General features: G+C 43.6%; 1 protein-coding gene across 3 annotated transcripts in view; it reads left to right on the plus strand.

The window, feature by feature from the left end:
- arhgef4 (Rho guanine nucleotide exchange factor (GEF) 4) overlaps positions 1-17,972 on the plus strand; it is a 401,442-nt gene that overhangs the window by 257,304 nt on the left and 126,166 nt on the right. For all 3 annotated transcript variants that reach the window (XM_070883351.1, XM_070883348.1, XM_070883350.1), the window contains one exon: positions 1,192-1,327. In XM_070883351.1, the coding sequence (XP_070739452.1) occupies positions 1,198-1,327 (130 nt within the window). In that variant the 5' untranslated portion in view covers positions 1,192-1,197. The remainder of the gene's footprint in view (positions 1-1,191; positions 1,328-17,972) is intronic.

The following is a 17,972-nucleotide window of genomic DNA, read 5'->3' on the forward strand; positions in this document are numbered from 1 at the left end:
CATGAAGTGCTACACAAAGGATGTGCAAATGATGCACGGCTCCCAAAAGGATTCCATGGTAAATCAGCCAGTTCAATAACTGGTTATTTGGCTTAGAGTAAATGAAGAAAGTTCTCCTGTTATGACTTCCAATGAAACCCTTGACTTATGATCCTTATCGCTGTCCTTACCGTTATCAAAATGATGAACATTGTGTTGATATCATTTTATCACCAGTTCGAAAGCGGTGTCGTCACATTTCACTGATATCCCACTGTGGGGGTATGAATTTCCCTGGTTGCTATTTGTAGCGATTGCATATTTTTTTTGCTGGAGATTTGTTCTGTTCGTTATTCCTATTGAAACTTTGAGTGTGTTCTTTTAGAATGTGTTTACAGTCTGACTTGAAATATCAAAGAGGGGAAATCTCCACAAAGATATTTACATTGTCACTACACAGAGCAGCCAGTGGGACCCTGACCACGTACCTCCATTTTTGAATCATATTTCACCTTGGGTTTGCTGGAACTTTTTGCTCTTGGAGCAAATGGGGCAGATAGATCCCTGTAGCTTCTCTAGTTCTGAACTCATCTTTCAATGATGGTGCACCTAAACAAATTCAGTTTGTTCCTTCTGTGCTCATATGAGGCTGAGATAGCAAATTCTCTCCTCGTACAATTTTCTGTAACTATTGACGCTCTCTGCCTTTTCTCCTTAGGTTTTGTTCCATCTCTTGCCTTTCACTCTAACTGCCTCTCTTTGTTTGGGCCACAGATTCGCAAAATATTTCCAGTTACAAAATATATTTGATGTCAGTACAGGAGTGCACAATGTAAAGCCTGCAGATTGAATCCTACTCCCCTGGGAGTGCTGTCTGTTTTAAATCTTTCAGAATAGCTAAACAAGCGTTCTATTAAAACTATTGAAATACCCAATATTAGTCTTTCATTTAGCAGTGTTACTTTGTAAACCTTGCTATATTTAAAATACTAAATAATCTTCGTTACAATATTAAGCTTGCGTTATTTTGATAAACGGGTTTCATTTTCTTTTGTTATTCTCGCATCTCAGTTTGGATGAACACACTATGTTTGGCCTCTGTCTATTGAGGAGCCATGTGTCACTCAAGGTCAGAGAAGTTGTGCACGGCTGTACTAGTGCATTGGCTATTTAGATAAAACAACAGTACTGAACTCTTCATCCTTTCACTAGGTTGGAATGAGATTTTCCTTTCTATCGCCTCTCTCTACTACCTTCAAGGATATTCCCCTGAGGTTTCTTACATTGTCCCAGAGCACACCAACAGGACTGGACTGTATAGGGTATAAACGGTGGATGGCGACACCTGGTACGTAATCCAAGTTTATTTCATGGGGTTTTCATTTGAACAAGTAAATGGAGCATCCACTGGTTGGGGGAGGGGAAGGATTCCTCACATCTTTTCAGTCTAGGCCATGATAAACTTTGTTTGAAAATGATCACAATTCTGACCAAACTATTGGCATATTTTTACTTTTGTATTTATTATGTATTGGTGGTGATAGTTTTGTGACATATTTGAAATGAGCCAGAATCATGAGTACCTCACTGAAATAAAGTATTTAACCTAATTTTCCCAACTCACAACTCTTGACCAGGAGTTTGGTCCTTACCTCAGCGTAGTCTGCTGAGTGTACACTCACCACAGTCCTTGTGGATCTCGTGTGAACGCTAATAATCTTTCAGTCATTCTCTGGAGAGCGACAATGGTTCACTTACCTCAACATGGAAAGGAGTGGAGCGGACTTTCGGAGCACCCGCTGACCTTGGCCCTCCTCACCTTGGAATTTACTAACAAACAAAAACAACTTACATTTATATAGTACCTTTAACATAATAAAACATCCCAAGGCGAGTCACAAGAGCATTGTCAAACAAAATCAGACATGAATTGAAACCAAGCCAGAGGAGGAGTTATTAAGACAGGTGACCAAAAGCTTGGTCAAAGAGGTAGGTTTTAAGGAGAGTCTTAAAGAAGGAAAGAGGTAGAGAGGCGGATACGTTTAGGGAGACAAGGGAATTGAGTTCCGCCCCAACATCTAGCACAGCCACCTGACTTATGTCATCATGAAGCCCTCCCACGCCCATGAATTTCAGGACCCCTGCCTTTAGGAGGGAAGCAAATTGGAGAAAGAAAATAAAAGTGAAAGCACATTGATAACCAATATGATAGTAATATTAAATCCTGAAGAGAAGACCCTATTTTTAATTACTTGAAGACAGGAAAGCATATTGGGGCTCCAAATGAGCATGTGTTAACTGTACTGATATTGTAGCACCTTTATGCACAGTGCACATATGCACTACTCCTGGGGAAAATACCAGGAAATGTTTTTGGGATCGGAAGAGTTTTTGAGTATAATTGCAAGGAAAAGGATAAAGATATCTGCTTTGGTCGGTTGATTTATTATAAACATTTTGCGCACTTTAGGACATGCAAAATGCTGATTCTGAGGAAATTACTGGAAAAAAGCCGAGTATATTTTCGGCTGCACTGTCAAATGCTATGAAAGGGAATCGCTTTGATGAGACATGCGGAACAAACTTTTTTGCCATGATTAGGCAATAAAACACAAACTAACAAAGACAAAATCGCATTGAAACACATAATCCCACCACATGCACCTGCCATCATATTGAAATGGTGTGTGTAGCTCCCCAAAAAATAACGTTTGGCAAACCATATCTCAAATTGCCCTGTGAACCACAGTCAGGGGTCTAAGGTATCAGGAAAGACTGGAAAATTTGACCATTTTAGTCTGCAAAGGAGGTGTCTGAGCGGCGATCTATCTGACAGAGGCAGAATAGATTGTTAAGGATATAGAATAAAGTTAAGTATTCTTCACACAAAGAAAGATCAACATGTGGAATAAATTTTCCGACAGAGTAGTGGAGGGAACAGCTCTGCAGTCATTTAGGAAACAACTAGATGCTTCATGTTATGATCTCTCTGGATGGATGAATCATGAGAGGCTGAATGGCCTTTCTCATCTGTAATTATCTTGTGAACCTATGACAACATAGGAATTGCTAGACAAGAAATGACCATGGTCCATCTAGTTCTCCTTCTACCATGCTGGTCATCACATGATACACCATAATGGAGTTGTTGGCTAAATGTAGGAATCAATTTCTATCGACTAGTCTACAACAGACCTAGACATGACATGAGGAAAACCCCCCATGGTAAAAAGCTATGGAAACCATAGGTGGAAAGTCATCTATTCTTTCCAAGAATGTTACACTTACCATATGTCACGTCTCAAATTACTCATGTACTGTATCCCAAAGAAGACTGTATAGAGCACTCTTTGTTCAGATGTCAATGAGTTACTTGACAAATTAAGCGTTACTTATATTGACCTTGAAATTTTAAACAGATTCAATAACCAACAAAAGAATATCATATGATCTGATCAATTAACATTCGACAGTAACATTCAAGGGCACCGTTACTTACTCCTGACAACACGGCCTCTGGTGTCGTTGCAGAATCCAATATATACCTTGTTATTCTGAGGGCTTCATTAGGGTGTCAGAGAAACTTTACCATTGCAACATCATGAAAGAACTTTAACTCAATGAAGGGCACAATTATATTGCAAGTTGTGGTTTGAGGCTGTTACTTGCTTAGAGTGGCATGGGGTAGGAAGACCCAAGTTATATTGCTGGCCCGGCATTGCTACCTTGCCAGGGAATTCAGTATCCAAATTTAAATGTCCACAAAGAGCTGTGAGTCAGTTATTTCTCTGCCAGCATTATTAGACATGAAAATAACATTTTAAAAGTTTCCAAGCAAAACTACTTCACATGGTACACACTGTGTAGCACAGGTGCATCATTTTATTAAACACCGCACGAGCTTATGTGTCTAAATTTAACATTTGGAAAAAGAGTAGAGGAACAGTAGCAATACGGGGATAGATGAACACAGGATTCTGGAGATAAACTCAATATGCTCAAGGTTCCAAGTGTGCTTCCAGTTTCACTCTCAGTTGTGTTGGGTAACGTTTTGTCGGCGGTGATGTGTTTAACAACCAGTAGGTGGTGCCCTATTGACAAAGGCAGAATAAGCAGACAGCAAGAAACTAAGGGATTCGGTGAAACAACCTTTTTTTGCTAAGTGTTCAGTAGGAAAGTCATGATGAAAGCATAATAATATCACTACAACATACTCTTGCAATTGGAAAATTTGCTGCATTCCATGTGGCCTATTTTACTGTTGGTAGATATTTTTGCTTAAAATGGCACAACATTTCTATTTTCATATTGCTTGCTCTTCCTTACCCTCTCCTCCTATCACATCTTTTGCTTCAATAACATCTTGCTAAATTCACATTTAAACTTACATGCACGATGCTTTATACTTTCCAACGGATGGTTTAGTTGTCATCTTAAACCGGCATTACACAATTGGAATATAACTGTAGTCCACTATCCTTGGATCCACTGCTCAACCACTAGACTGGATTATTTGCAGAGTCACTCATCATCCATCTGCGTCATATGTCCTTACAGCTGAGTGTAATTAAATGCAAATCCTTTTTTCTTCTTTATTAGGTGGTGAAACTGCACGGTACAGCTGGGGGAATTGCAGTGTCTATAGATGTCTTGTGAATTTGACTGAGAATACAAAGACTAGGGAGACATTGCCACAGGTTACCAGTGAGCAAGTCAGAGATTCCTAGAAAACAAAATTCTGAGACATGTGTATTCATTACAGTTTAACAATAGCTAAACAGAAGCCTCAATCCAATAAAATAGTGCAATGTTACATTCGGCACAGGTTCGATGGGCCGAATGGCCTATGTAAGATTCTATGATGAATCACAAAAATAATAGGGAAACAATCACAAGGAAATCTGATTTTAAATAAACTTGGCCTGGTAACAGTATGAAAAGAATAAACTGAAATGTTGCATTATACAGAGAACAGTGTACACAGGGTATCTGCATATACTGTCCATTAACACAGAAACACAGAAAATAGGTGCAGGAGCAGGCCATTCAGCCCTTCTAGCCTGCACCGCCATTCAATGAGTTCATGGCTGAACATGAAACTTCAGTACCCCCTTCCTGCTTTCTCGCCATAACCCTTGATCCCCCGAGTAGTAAGGACTTCATCTAACTCCCTTTTGAATATATTTAGTGAATTGGCCTCAACTACTTTCTGTGGTAGAGAATTCCACAGGTTCACCACTCTCTGGGTGAAGAAGTTTCTCCTCATCTCGGTCCTAAATGGCTTACCCCTTATCCTCAGACTGTGACCCCTGGTTCTGGACTTCCCCAACATTGGGAACATTCTTTCTGCATCTAACCTGTCTAAACCCGTCAGAATTTTAAACGTTTCTATGAGGTCCCCTCTCATTCTTCTGAACTCCAGTGAATACAAGCCCAATTGATCCAATCTTTCTTGATAGGTCAGTCGCGCCATCCCGGGAATCAGTCTGGTGAACCTTCGCTGCACTCCCTCAATAGCAAGAATGTCCTTCCTCAAGTTAGGAGACCAAAACTGTACACAATACTCCAGGTGTGGCCTCACCAAGGCCCTGTACAACTGTAGCAACACCTCCCTGCCCCTGTATTCAAATCCCCTCGCTATGAAGGCCAACATGCCATTTGCTTTCTTAACCGCCTGCTGTACCTGCATGCCAACCTTCAATGACTGATGTACCATGACACCCAGGTCTCGTTGCACCTTCCCTTTTCCTAATCTGTCACCATTCAGATAATAGTCTGTCTCTCTGTTTTTACCACCAAAGTGGATAACCTCACATTTATCCACATTATACTTCATCTGCCATGCATTTGCCCACTCACCTAACCTATCCAAGTCACTCTGCAGCCTAATAGCATCCTCCTCGCAGCTCACACTGCCACCCAACTTAGTATCATCCGCAAATTTGGAGATACTGCATTTAATCCCCTCGTCTAAATCATTAATGTACAATGTAAACAGCTGGGGCCCCAGCACAGAACCTTGCGGCACTCCACTAGTCACTGCCTGCCATTCTGAAAAGTACCCGTTTACTCCTACTCTTTGCTTCCTGTCTGACAACCAGTTCTCAATCCACGTCAGCACACTACCCCCAATCCCATGTGCTTTAACTTTGCACATTAATCTCTTGTGTGGGACCTTGTCGAAAGCCTTCTGAAAGTCCAAATATACCACATCAACTGGTTCTCCTTTGTCCACTTTACTGGAAACATCCTCAAAAAATTCCAGAAGATTTGTCAAGCATGATTTCCCTTTCACAAATCCATGCTGACTTGGACCTATCATGTCACCATTTTCCAGATGCACTGCTATGACATCCTTAATAATTGATTCCATCATTTTACCCACTACTGAGGTCAGGCTGACCGGTCTATAATTCCCTGTTTTCTCTCTCCCTCCTTTTTTAAAAAGTGGGGTTACATTGGCTACCCTCCACTCCATAGGAACTGATCCAGAGTCAATGGAATGTTGGAAAATGACTGTCAATGCATCCGCTATTTCCAAGGCCACCTCCTTAAGTACTCTAGGATGCAGGCCATCAGGCCCTGGGGATTTATCTGCCTTCAATCCCATCAATTTCCCCAACACAATTTCCCGACTAATAAAGATTTCCCTCAGTTCCTCTTCCTTACTAGACCCTCTGACCCCTTTTATATCCGGAAGGTTGTTTGTATCCTCCTTAGTGAATACCGAACCAAAGTACTTGTTCAATTGATCCGCCATTTCTTTGTTCCCCGTTATGACTTCCCCTGATTCTGACTGCAGGGGACCTACGTTTGTCTTCACCAACCTTTTTCTCTTTACATACCTATAGAAACTTTTGCAATCCGCCTTAATGTTCCCTGCAAGCTTCTTCTCGTACTCCATTTTCCCTGTCCTAATCAAACCCTTTGTCCTCCTCTGCTGAGTTCTAAATTTCTCCCAGTCCCCAGGTTCGCTGCAATTTCTGGCCAATTTGTATGCCACTTCCTTGGCTTTAATACTATCCCTGATTTCCCTAGATAGCCACGGTTGAGCCACCTTCCCCTTTTTATTTTTACGCCAGACAGGAATGTACAATTGTTGTACTTCATCCATGCGGTCTCTAAATGTCTGCCATTGCCCATCCACAGTCAACCCCCTAAGTATCATTCGCCAATCTATCCTAGCCAATTCTCGCCTCATACCTTCAAAGTTACCCTTCTTTAAGTTCTGGACCATGGTCTCTGAATTTACTGTTTCATTCTCCATCCTAATGCAGAATTCCACCATATTATGGTCACTCTTCCCCAAGGGGCCTCGCACAATGAGATTGCTAATTAATCCTCTCTCATTACACAACACCCAGTCTAAGATGGCCTCCCCCCTAGTTGGTTCCTCAACATATTGGTCTAGAAAACCATCCCTTATGCACTCCAGGAAATCCTCCTCCACCGTATTGCTTCCAGTTTGGCTAGCCCAATCTATGTGCATATTAAAGTCACCCATTATAACTGCTACACCTTTATTGCATGCACCCCTAATTTCCTGTTTGATGCATGTCAGACAAAATTCCATGTAAATTTAAACCCCATCCTGCTAAGCTCCACTGAAGCTACAAAGATACCAAGGCCCTGGAGATGACAAGGACTGAGAGTGCAGGGAAGTACAAAAGTGAACTAGAACTAGTTCATAGTCACGTTCGTCTACACTAATCCCATTACACATACAAATATATTTTCTTCTAATGTGACAGAAACAAGTTGTGTGGTAAATATTCTTCCATTTACAAAGTTCGTGAAGAAAGTTCATACTTTGCACTGTACTGATTTTATTGGCCTGTAAATTGTGGTCAGCAATGAAGCAAAGATGTTCGCTGCTGGCCCCGAAGTAAACTTCTCACAAAGATATTGCGATCTCCGTGGTGAGAAGTTCGGTTTTTCCGATGTTCAGTTGCGATCAGTGTAAGTTAATGGAGATTCCCAAATCGAGCTGCTGTGACGTCAACAAGCTGTCTGAGCAGCCAATCACAATATAGAATTCCCACAGATCGGGAACCATGAAGTGAAGAAGCTTCTTTAATTCTGACTTTTAAAAAATTTATAGAGAGCAAAACAAAGATTGGGGCTCTCGCAGGGGAAAAGGTTAACCTGAAGTAAAGATGAACACATTTTTTAAAATTATAATAACTTTTTAAAAAGTTTCTTAAAAATTGTATTTTTTATTAAAATGGAGAAATTTGACACACCACAAAATTAAAATTAGTTTTTCAGGGCTATAACGGTTGTTTAGCAGTCAATACACTGTTAGAACTCCAGTTACACCTAACCCAACAAGGTCTAACTTTTAATGGGATATTTAACAGTGATATTACCACAGAAAAGCACAAGTTGTTGGTGGTTTCACTGATCACACTGATTGGCAGCTACTGGCTGGGGCACAGCGCAACCAGTGTCGGAGCAGTAAATGATTCATTGCAACTTCAGGGTTTCTGCATTAGAATGCGTTACATCCTGAAGTTGCATCAGTTTCAATGGGATAATAACAGCAAACGCTGTTCATGCACGGTTATTACCCACCGCAAATTACAGGCCAATAATGTTCAGAAAAAATATGCTCCATTGCTTTGCAATTAGGGTCATTCATTATCATTGGCGAACAACTGCTTATTCTGAGTAAATGAAATTCCTTTGCCTACTATTTTAATGGAATCATTACCCATTTACTTTAACAAGATGAACTTGTATTTATATAACGCTTTAAATGTAGAAAAAGCATTGCACAGTGCTTTACAGAGGCATAATCAAACAAAATAGATACCAGGCTAAAGCAGGGGCTATAGGAGGGCTGCTCAGAGGTTTGGCGGGTTTTTAGGAGGATCATAATGCGGAGAGGGAGGTGGAGAGATTTAGGGAGGGACTGCGAGGCCTCGGTGGCTGCAGGTACAGCCATCAATGCTGCACATAAGGATAGCGGGTGCACAATCTGTTTGTGTCAACAACCACCTGTCAATTACTGCTGAATTAACCTGCAGTGATTTTGTCCCAATCATTTGCCTTTCAGTGTTGAATCATCACATAATATGTGATGGAATGTACTGGCTTTAAGCATCTGCCATGATTGGCAGTGCAAGCAACAAAACTATATAAAGCTTACCTCCAAAAATATCATTGTAACTGTAAATCATAACATGCGTGCAGATGATTCTGAGGCTCAATCTAATCTCAAGATTCATATAATTTTTGTTTATTTCCCCTCCACCTCTAATTTTCCCTTCTCCAGGCTTTGGCTTACAAGTGCCGACCACTCTCCACTCTCCAAGTAGCCATTCTTCACGTGTAGATATGAGTTTTTGGCAGGCTTTGTTGACCGTGGTGACCATTATGTCTGAGGCCCACATGTGGATATTTTCCAGCGGGAATTACTGGATAGAGGTCAGCATTACAAGCCAGGCTGACTCTTCATCCCCTATTGGGAGGGAGAGAAGGAAAGGAGAAAGGGAAGGAAGGGAGAGAGGGAGGAAAAGACGAAGAAACGGAAAGGAAGGAAGGAAAGAAGGAAAGCAAAAGAGGGGAGGAAAGGAGGGAAGGAAGTAAAGAATGGAAAGGAGGGAAGTAAAGGAAAGATGAGGAAAGGAAAGGTAAGGAAAAGGAGGGAGGACGACTTGCATTTATATAATACCTTTCATGACCTCAGAATATCACAAAGTGCTTTACAGCCAATGAAGTACTTTTTTGAACTGTAGTTCATCTTGTAATGTAGCAAAAGACGGCAGCCAATTTGCACACAGCAAGGTTCCACAAGAGACAATGTGATATTAACCACATAATCAGTTTTAGAAATGTTGGTTAAGGCATAAATTCTGACCAGGGAACTGGGAAGAGCTCCCTCTCTTCTTAAAATAGTGCCATGGGATTTTTCTACTTCTACCTGAGAGGGTAGACGGGGCATCGGTTTAAGATGTTCCCCGAAAGTCGAAGACTGTGACAGTGCAGCACTCCTTCAGCACTGCACAGTTTAAGCTATGTGCTCAAGTCTCTGGAGTGGGAGTTGAACCCACAAGCTTCTGTCAACAGTCACACTTCAACTCAGCACAGAAAAGAGAACAAACCTGGGAGCTCCCTATTTTATATGACTTAGATACACACCATACACTGCCAGCAGAGATAGTAGGGGCCTTAAAATAACTCTCACAAAACATTGCAGCTTGGTTCTCATATTTTATGAAGCCATCTGATTCAATTACTGCCTTTCCTTCAGTCCTTGGTATCCATTGTTTTTCATTTATCCTGTTTTGATTACAAATTGAATAAGCTGAAGTACGATAACTGTGATGTCTATTATGTCTAACTAGGGAACAGGCTATTTTAAACCAATATTGTGCAATGAGAAAGGGTTAATTAATAACCTTGTAGTAAAGGGGCCTTTAAGGAAGAGTGATCATAATATGATAGAATTTTATATTGAGTTTGAAAGTGATTTAGTTAAATCCGAAACTCGGGTCTTAAATCTAAACAAAGCAAACTACGTAGTATGCGGGGAGAGTTGGCTAAGGTAGATTGGGAACCTACATTAAAAGCTATGATGGGAGACAAGCAATGGCTAGCATTTAAAGAATTAATACATAATTTACAACAAACATACATTCCTTTGAGGCACAAAAAACCCTCAGGAAAAGTGGTCCAACCGTGGTTAACAAGAGAAGTTAAAGAGAGTATTAGATCAAAGGAAGAGGCTTATAATGTTGCCAAAAAGAACAGTAAGCCTGAGGATTGGGAGGATTTTAGAATTCAGCAAAGGAGGACCAAGAAATTGATAAAGAAAGGGAAAATAGAATAGGAGAGTAAACTAGCGAGAGACATAAAAACAAACTGTAAAAGCTTGTATAGGTATGTAAAAAGGAAAAGATTAGCAAAAGTAAATGTGGGTCCCCTACAGACTGAGACAGGAGAAATTGTATTGGGAAATAAGGAAATGGCAGAGAAATTAAACAAATACTTTGTGTCTGTCTTCACGGAAGAAAACGCAAAAACCTCCCGGAAATAGTGGAGAACCAAGGGTCTAGCGAGAATGAGGAACTGAAAGAAATTAGTATTAATAAAAAAATTATACTGGAGAAATTAATGGAACTAAAAGCCAATAAATTCCCTGGACCTGATGGCCTACATCCAAGGATTTTGAAAGAGGTGGCTATAGAGATAGTGGATGTATTGGTTGTCATCTTCCAAAATTCCATAAATTCTAGAATGGTTCCCACAGATTGGAAGGTAGCTAATGTATCCCTGCTATTTAAGAAAGGAGGAAGAGAGAAAATGAGGAACTAAGATCAGTTAGCCTGACATCAGTAGTGGGGAAAATGCTAGAATATATTATTAAGGACGTGGTAACAAGGCACTTAGAAAATAATAATAGGATTTGGCAGAGTCAACACGGATTTATGAAAGGGAAATCATGTTTGACAAACTATTAGAGTTTTTTGAGGTAGTAACTAGTAGAATAGATAAGTGGGAAACAGTGGATGTGGTGCATTTGGATTTTCAGAAGGCATTCGATAAGGTGCCACACAAGATGTTATTAAACAAAATTAGAGCTCATTGAAGGGGGGTAATATACTAGCATGGATTGACGGACAGAAAAAAGAGAGGAGGATTAACTGGGTCATTTTCGGGTTAGTAGGCTGTAACTAGTGGGGTACCGCAAGGATCAGTGCTTGGGCCTCAGCTATTCACAATCTATATCAATGATTTGGATGAGAGGACCAAATGTAATATATCCAAGTTTGCTGATGATACAAAGCTAGGTGGGAATATGTTGTGAGGAGGTTGCAAAGAGGCTTCAAGGGGATATAGGCAGGCTAAGTGAATGGGCAAGAACATGGCAAATGATAATGTGGAGAAATGTGGTTATCCATTTTAGTAGGAAAAATAAAAAAGCAGAGTATTTTTTAAATGGTGCGAGATTGGAAAATGTTGGTATTCAGAGGGACCTGGGTTTCCTTGTACATGAATCACTGAAAGTTAACGTACAGGTACAGCAAGCAATTAAGAAAGCAAATGTTATGTTGGCCTTTTTTACAAGAGGATTTGAGTCTAAGAGTAAAGACTTCTTACTGCAATTATATAGGACCCTGGTGAGACCACACCTGGAGTATTGTGTACAGATTTGGTCACCTTACTTAAGGAAGGATATACTTGCCATAGAGTGATTCCTGTGATGGGGGGATTGTCCTAGAGATTGAGTAGACTAGGTCTATATTTTCTACAGTTTAGAAAAATGAGAGGTGATTTCATTGAAACATACAAAATTCTTACAGGGCTTGACAGGATAGATGCAGGGAGGATGTTTCCTCTGGCTGAAGAGTCCAGAACCAGGGGTCACAGTCTCAGAATAAGGGGTCGGCCATTTAGGACTGAGATGAGGAGGAACTTTTTCACTAAGCGAGTGGTGAATCTTTGGAATTCTCTACCCCAGAGGGCAGTGGAGGCTCAGTCTTTGAGTATATTCAAGACAGAGATCGATAGATTTTTGAATATTAAGGGAATCAAGGGAAACATAGAAACATAGAAAATAGGTGCAGGAGTAGGCCATTCGGCCCTTCTAGTCTAAACCGCCATTCAATGAGTTCATGGCTGAACATGCAACTTCAGTACCCCATTCCTGCTTTCTCGCCATACCCCTTGATCCCCCTAGTAGTAAGGACTTCATCTAACTCCCTTTTGAATATATTTAGTGAATTGGCCTCAACAACTTTCTGTGGTAGAGAATTCCACAGGTTCACCACTCTCTGGGTGAAGAAGTTTCTCCTCATCTCGGTCCTAAATGGCTTACCCCTTATCCTTAGACTGTGACCCCTGGTTCTGGACTTCCCCAATATTGGGAACATTCTTCCTGCATCTAACCTGTCTAAATCCGTCAGAATTTTAAACATTTCTATGAGGTCCCCTCTCATTCTTCTGAACTCCAGTGAATACAAGCCCAGTTGATCCAGTCTTTCTTGATAGGTCAGTCCCACCATCCCGGGAATCAATCTGGTGAACCTTCGCTGCACTCAATCTGGTGAACCTTCGCTGCACTCCCTCAATAGCAAGAATGTCCTTCCTTAAGTTAGGAGACCAAAACTGTACACAATACTCCAGGTGTGACCTCACCAAGGCCCTGTACAACTGTAGCAACACCTCCCTGCCCCTGTACTTAATGATTTAGACGAGGGGATTAAATGCAGTATCTCCAAATTTGCGGATGATACTAAGTTGGGTGGCAGTGTGAGCTGCGAGGAGGATGCTATTAGGCTGCAGAGTGACTTGGATAGGTTAGGTGAGTGGGCAAATGCATGGCAGATGAAGTATAATGTGGATAAATGTGAGGTTATCCACTTTGGTGGTAAAAACAGAGAGACAGACTATTATCTGAATGGTGACAGATTAGGAAAAGGGAAGGTGCAACGAGACCTGGGTGTCATGGTACATCAGTCATTGAAGGTTGGCATGCAGGTACAGCAGGCGGTTAAGAAAGCAAATGGCATGTTGGCCTTCATAGCGAGGGGATTTGAATACAGGGGCAGGGATGTGTTGCTACAGTTGTACAGGGCCTTGGTGAGGCCACACCTGGAGTATTGTGTACAGTTTTGGTCTCCTAACTTGAGGAAGGACATTCTTGCTATTGAGGGAGTGCAGCGAAGGTTCACCAGACTGATTCCCGGGATGGCGGGACTGACCTATCAAGAAAGATTGGATCAATTGGGCTTGTATTCACTGGAGTTCAGAAGAATGAGAGGGGACCTCATAGAAACGTTTAAAATTCTGACGGGTTTAGACAGGTTAGATGCAGAAAGAATGTTCCCAATGTTGGGGAAGTCCAGAACCAGGGGTCACAGTCTGAGGATAAGGGGTAAGCCATTTAGGACCGAGCTGAGAAGAAACTTCTTCACCCAGAGAGTGGTGAACCTGTGGAATTCTCTACCACAGAAAGTAGTTGAGGCCAATTCACTAAATATATTCAAAAGGGAGTTAGATGAAGTCCTTACTACTCGGGGGATCAAGGGTTATGGCGAGAAAGCAGGAAGGGGGTACTGAAGTTTCATGTTCAGCCATGAACTCATTGAATGGCGGTGCAGGCTAGAAGGGCTGAATGGCCTGCTCCTGCACCTATTTTCTATGTTTCTATGTTTCTACTCAAATCCCCTCGCTATGAAGGCCAACATGCCATTTGCTTTCTTAACCGCCTGCTATACCTGCATGCCAACCTTCAATGACCTTCAAGAGATACGGGGATAGTGCAGGAAAGCGGAGTTAAGGTAGAAGATCAGCAGGCTTGAGGGGCAAAATAGCCTACTATGCTTCTAATTCTCATGTTTTTATTAAAAGAGAAGATCAATAAACCTTCTTTATGCGGTCAGAAAGAAACTGCTGGGATAGAGCAGCTGTTGTAAAATCAGAGATTTATTGTCATTTTTACTGCAGTTTGAGGGTGTTATTAAACCTTAAAATATATCTATTGCTTCTGCCTGCCTGAAATTTACGTCCGTTCCAACCTCAAGCCTCATATGATTGACCGTCCAATTCATTTGATGAACTGGACCAATTTTCAGCAATTGTAAGAAGGGGCTAATGCCCTCCTCCTGTACCAAACATTTTTACAGCAATAATGATACTGCAGCCCTCCAAAAAAGGTACAGAGATGCACCAAAGAGGAAGTGTCCTCCACACAGACCATCACAACTATTTCTGCTGTTACTGTAAACACATGCAGTACAAGGTTGAAGTACAGGGATCCTACAATTCCAAAAATGTATACACGTACAAGCCAAACCCGATCATTTTGTACTCCAGACATGATTTATAATGCTACTATACACTGCACCTTTCCATTACTCAACTGAAGAAAAATGTATTGTCTTGAAAGCTGGTGCAATTGGGGAAAAAACAATCAACTTTAATCAAAAGCTTGAAAGCTTTAATCAAACACATGATTGTGAGACTTTCTCCCTCGTGAATCAGTACAACAGCAGTGTCTTTTCCTGTTCAAATATTATTAGATCTTGGGCTAAATATTTTCCATGTACTGCACGTGCTCTGTCACCCCTGATGAATACCGAGAATTGTAGCAAGAAGTTACTATGCAAAAGCAGACATGTCACAGAGGAATTACTTCCTGCTTGTAGCAAAACTCTTGAGTGTTAATCATCCATTTTGTCGAACAGAGGAACATATTGCACAGATTAATGAAAGCTGCTGACTTCAATCACAAACCAGTCTACTCTCTTCACTGGGCACTCAGCTTTTCAGTGTACTTATTAAAAATATTTACAACTGTTGTGTATGTAATAACTCGATAGACTGAATACTGCAAACTAACACAGGTACAAACCTGGCTGTGCTTTATTATGGCCCAAAGTAATTGCATTGCAAACAGTAAAAGGGAATATTATTTGAATGGGGAGAAATTACAACATGCTGCGATGCAGAGGGACCTGGGGGTCCTTGTGCATGAAACTCTTTTTTGAGTTCATCTGTAAAACAAAAAACATTAAACCGTGCCACCCGCCCTGGATGACACAGCAGACATTTACAAGGCCCTTTTTTTTTTTCCTTTTTTGTGGTTTTTTTTTGTTTTTCTTTTTTTTTTTGGGCGCTAAAATCACATTTTTCCAAGTGCCCCCTATAAAAGGGGAGGAGGACACTAAAAGTACCGGCAATTAAAACAAATTAAACTTTAAAACGTAAAATCAAATTAAAATTTGGTTGCCGGGCGTGATGATGCACTCCAGTCCCTCCGGTGCCCATCTCTCGCGAAAAGCCGCGAGCGTACCGGTGGACACCGCGTGCTCCATCTCCAAGGAGACCCTGGATCGGATGTAAGAGCGGAAGAGAGGCAGGCAGTCAGGTTGAACGACCCCCTCGACCGCCCGCTGCCTGGACCGGCTGATGGCACCCTTGGCCGTGCCCAGGAGCAGTCCTACGAGGAGGCCTGCGGACCTACCCGCTCCCCTCCGCACAGGGTGCCCAAAGATCAGGAGAGTGGGACTGAAGTGCAGCCAGAATTTCAGGAGCAGCCCCTTCAAATAATGGAACAGGGGCTGCAACCTTGTGCACTCACTAAAAATATGGAACACGGACTCCTCCAGACCGCAGAAATTGCAGGCGGCCTGGGAGTCCGTGAACCGGCTTAAAAATTTATTGCACGGCACTGCTCCGTGCACCACCCTCCAGGCCAAGTCCCTGATGAATAGTGGGAGGACCCCTGTGTAGAGTGCCCTCCATCGGGGACCCCCGCCTCCTCCGGACGGCAGGATGGTACGCCATGGCGTGTCCGGACGGCAGGTGAGGATGGCAAAGTTGAGAGTGTGCAGGAGCAGCCCGTACAGGAAACCCCTCCGCGCGGAACTGAAAGGCACGGAGGGGATTTCCCCGAGGCGGCTCAAGTTGTGAGGCGCCGGCCCCCGAGGGAGGTTCCGGGGTTTGGCGCCGATGAGGAATTCCGTCTGGACGGGGGTCAGTTCGGACGGGATCTCCCCACGTGCTTGAGCATCCTCGATGCACCTAACGGAGTCAGGGCCCAAAGCTGTTTTTAGCGACTCGATGGCTTCGGCCGCGCGACGGACGTCGGCTGAATTTAGGCGCCGCGCCAGCGTGCCTGGCGCCATCCAGCCCGCTCCTCCGCCATCGAGCAGGTCCCTGACCCTGGTCACCTCACCAGCCACAGCCCTCTCTTCCGACCGCCACATAAAACCTCGGTCGTGGAGGTACGGATTCCCGAGCAGCGGCTCCTGCAGGACGGCCACCACTCCAGCCGGCGGAGAGCTGCGCTTGGTGGAGACTTTGTTCCAGACCCCGATGAGTTCCTTGTAAAAGACAGGCAGCTCCCGGAGGGCGGTCCTGACACCCCCCAAGTTCACAAACAGGAGCTGCGTGTCGTAATTGAGGTCGCGCTGCTGGCGGAAGAAATACATCGCCAGAGCACACCACCTAGGAGGGGGCTCGACGTAAAGGTATCTCTGCAGGGTCTGAAGACGGAAAGTCGCGAGCTGGGCGCTGACGCACACCAACGACTGACCGCCCTCCTCAAGCGGGAGACTCAAGACCGCGGCAGAGACCCAGTGCTTCCTGTTGTTCCAGAAGAAGTCCACCAGCTTCTTCTGTATCTTGGCGACAAACGCAGGGGGAGGGGTCAAAGTGACCAGCCGGTACCACAACATTGCGGCCACCAGCTGGTTTATGACTAGCGCTCGACCCCTGTAGGACAGCACTCGGAGCAGTCCTGTCCAGCGCCCTAGGCGAGCGGCGACCTTGGCCTCCAGTTCCTGCCAGTTCACCGGCCAAGCTCCCTCGTCGGGGCTAAGGTAGACTCCCAGATAGAGGAGATGGGTCGTGCTCCAGGCAAAAGGCCTGAGCTCCTCCGGCAGGGAGTCCACCCGCCACTGACCCACCAGGAGTCCGGAACATTTCTCCCAGTTGATTCTGGCGGAGGATGCGGCCGAGTAAATCTCTTGGCACTCACGCATCCTCCGCAGGTCAGTGGGATCCTCTACCGCGAGGAGCACGTCATCGGCGTAAGCCGAGAGGACGACCTCCACGCCCGGCCCTTGCAGAGCCAGTCCCATCAACCTCGTCCGCAAGAGGCGCAGGAAAGACTCCACGCAGATGGCATATAACTGGCCGGACATGGGGCATCCCTGGCGCACCCCTCTCCTAAAGCGAAGGGGCGCCGTCAAGGACCCGTTAACCTTAATCAGACACTCCGCGGCGGCGTACAAAAGTCGGATCCGGGCGATGAAATGCGTCCCGAACCCGAAAGCGCGCAGAGTTCCGAGCAGATAGTCGTGATCCACCCTGTCGAACGCCTTCTCTTGGTCGAGAGATAAGAAGGTGACCGACAGACCAGCCTCCTGGGAATGATGGATGAGGTCCCGGATCAGATGGATGTTGTCGTGGATTGTCCGGCCCAGGACCGTGTAGGACTGGTCGGGGTGGATCAGGTGGTCCAGCACGGCACCAAGGCG

This window comes from Pristiophorus japonicus, chromosome 6 (genome assembly GCF_044704955.1).
Source record: "Pristiophorus japonicus isolate sPriJap1 chromosome 6, sPriJap1.hap1, whole genome shotgun sequence".
NCBI classification, from domain to species: domain Eukaryota; kingdom Metazoa; phylum Chordata; class Chondrichthyes; family Pristiophoridae; genus Pristiophorus; species Pristiophorus japonicus.